This window comes from Plasmodium fragile (genome assembly GCF_000956335.1).
Source record: "Plasmodium fragile strain nilgiri unplaced genomic scaffold supercont1.97, whole genome shotgun sequence".
Taxonomy (NCBI): domain Eukaryota; phylum Apicomplexa; class Aconoidasida; order Haemosporida; family Plasmodiidae; genus Plasmodium; species Plasmodium fragile.
The window spans coordinates 7,529-10,183 of NW_012192677.1; the positions used below are offsets into that span (position 1 = coordinate 7,529).

Here is a 2,655-nt window from a genome sequence, read left to right on the forward strand (position 1 = left end):
TTTTTTTTTTTTTTTTTTTTTTTTTTTTTTTTTTTTTTTTTTTTTGCATTTGTCTGACTGTTCATAATTTTTTTTTAATTTCGAAGTGATTATTTAACCACGCTTTTTAGCTAGCCGATTACTCCTTCATACACATGTACCCTCCCAGGTGTGTATTTTCTTTTCCGCATTTTTTAGCCCTTAAACCACACAAGTGTTGTCTGCACGTTTGATCATAAGTGCTTCGATTCTCCCGTTTTATTTGTGATAAAATTTGACCGCAATAACCCAAGTGACACTTAATATTTTGGCCATTACCGCTTGATGGACGTGGTACTTTTTTCTTTTGCACACTTGCGGAACTGCTATTGGGGCTTGTTCACAAGTGTTCATCATGATGAAGAGCTCTGTTTGTATGGTTTTTGCAGGATCCTTATTCACCCTGTTTTCAAATTATTTTTGTTCTCGCTTTTTTGAATGAGGCTTAAACTCTTGAGCGTTGAGCGGTGTCTCAATTTGCACGCCTGTAAATCTTCGTACGTGTCCACGCCAGCAGACTACGTGGATTGCATAATATAATACAAACCGCTTCATGGAATGGTTATTCTCTCAATTTTCCGAGGCGTGTGCACACATTACGTGGATAGTTCCACCCCCTTTGGTATGACCACTTTTGCTGAACATAGCAGCTCGCGTGTACACCCCTTCTCATCCGCTGCAATTTTTTTTATGTACCCTATTTATAGTCCATTAAACGCATACAAATTTGTGGCAACGAGGGCAAGGTGGAAAGAAAGTAGGAATTGAAAAAAAAAAAAAAAAAAAAAGGGGTGAATTTACCTCACCAGTTAACCTCAGTTCAATTATCCGCTATGCCACATGAAATAACTTTTGCGGCTTTCATTTTTACACCTGTCTGGTGGAGCTAAACCGTCACATATTTGGCACATACATGGGCATAATGTGTTAAATCGGATGATGCGCAGGATGTGCATAGCATGTACACCTTACATACACCACACTTACCCTATATGTGTGTACATATGATGGGGAGCCATGCAAGAACTCGCTTTTATGAAAAAAAATAAAGAACAGATCTATTTTGCCGTTAGGACTTTGCCCTTTCGGCTACTTTGCTTCTTTTTTTTTTTTTTTTCAAAAAAGCGAGGTCAAAATGTTAACGCGTAGTAAAGAAAACACCTGAACAAATCTGAAATGTAGTAGAAAAAAAAAAAAAAAAGAAAAAAAATGAGATAAATTGCGATATGTTAGGATCAGGACAGGTAATAAAAAACATGTGCACATGTTAGCTCCTTTTATTTTAAAGATCAAGTACCACCCTGCCGCAGTCCCTTTTTTTTTTTCCTTTCCTTTTGGTGTTCCCTTCAATGCAAATACATGCAAATTGGTGTACGAAGGTTACTGTGTTTACCTCTTGACCTCCTCATCATTTGCAGAATTAAAAAAATGAAGCCTGTTTTGAGACATGAACTAAGCATGCGTGCACGTACGTTGGTGCGCGCCTTTGTGCACACGATAGGACATATCTGTACATGTCCATGTAGTGACCTACATAAGGTTCATGTAGAACGCTAATGGAACGAACATAGGTCAACATCACACGGAATGGTAAGCACATCCATGCATCCCCTGGCGATGCATGCAGAAATAAGAAAAGGTTCCCATGCCTCAGGAGGTCTACATTCTCCGCATGCATTTTTTTATTATTATTCCCCCCACAACTTCCGTTGTAGTAACAGCATTTAAGGGTAGCAACCCCCCTCCAAGCGTCATTTCTACATGAGGAATTGCCAATCCATGTGCATGCTTATGGAAGATAAAAAAGTTCTGAACAATTGCCCCTTTTTTCATAACCACAAAATTGCTCACACACAAAAGGGCTGCAAGCAAGTATATAAAAATGTTTAAAAAAATGTTTTAAAAAATATTTAAACATTTGTGCATTTTTTTAAGCATTTTTTTTTAAATTTATATTTTATAATATATTTTTCACATAATTTTTCATATTAAGTCTTTATAACATACTTATCGTAAAAACAACAAAACCTTTTTTTTTGCGTGTTACATAAGTTCGAACAAGTTCTGTTCTTCTTGAATAAATCTGCATAAGGCAAATTCACGCACATCGGAAAATATACATATATATATACACAGGCATATATTTTTAAGCGGCTTAAGTTAAGCAAGCCGAACAACCACAGGCGTATAAGTGTAAAAAATTTTCCTGCACATACTTTTATATACATGAACAAGATGAAGAACTTCATTCTCTTGGCCGTTTCTTCCATTCTGTTGATGGACTTGTTCCCCACACACTGCGGGCATAATGTAGATCTCTCCAATGCAATAAATTTAAATGGAGTAAGCCTCAATAATGTAGACGTCAGTTCACTTGGCTCAGCACAGGTAAGACAAAGTGCTAGCAGAGGCAGAGTACTTGGTGAGAACCCAAAAGAAGAGGAAGGAGCTGATAAACAAAAAAAGAAGAAGGAAAAAGAAGTAGAACCAAAGAAGCCACGTGAAAATAAGCTGAAACAACCAGTAGTTCCAGCAGCAGGTGGAGATGCAGATAGACCAGCAGGTGGAGATGCACATAGACCAGCAGGTGGAGATGCAGATAGACCAGCAGGTGGAGATGCAGATAGACCAGCAGGT

The 2,655-nt window shown here is 37.7% G+C and overlaps 1 protein-coding gene across 1 annotated transcript in view; it reads left to right on the plus strand.

The window, feature by feature from the left end:
* Positions 1 to 2,253: 2,253 nt before the first annotated feature.
* The window catches only part of AK88_05142 (uncharacterized protein), a gene marked incomplete at both ends in the record, with an annotated part of 3,248 nt that continues 2,846 nt past the window's right edge, over positions 2,254 to 2,655 (plus strand). The window contains one exon of the mRNA XM_012482744.1: positions 2,254 to 2,653. Within this exon, the coding sequence (XP_012338167.1) occupies positions 2,254 to 2,653 (400 nt within the window). The remainder of the gene's footprint in view (positions 2,654 to 2,655) is intronic.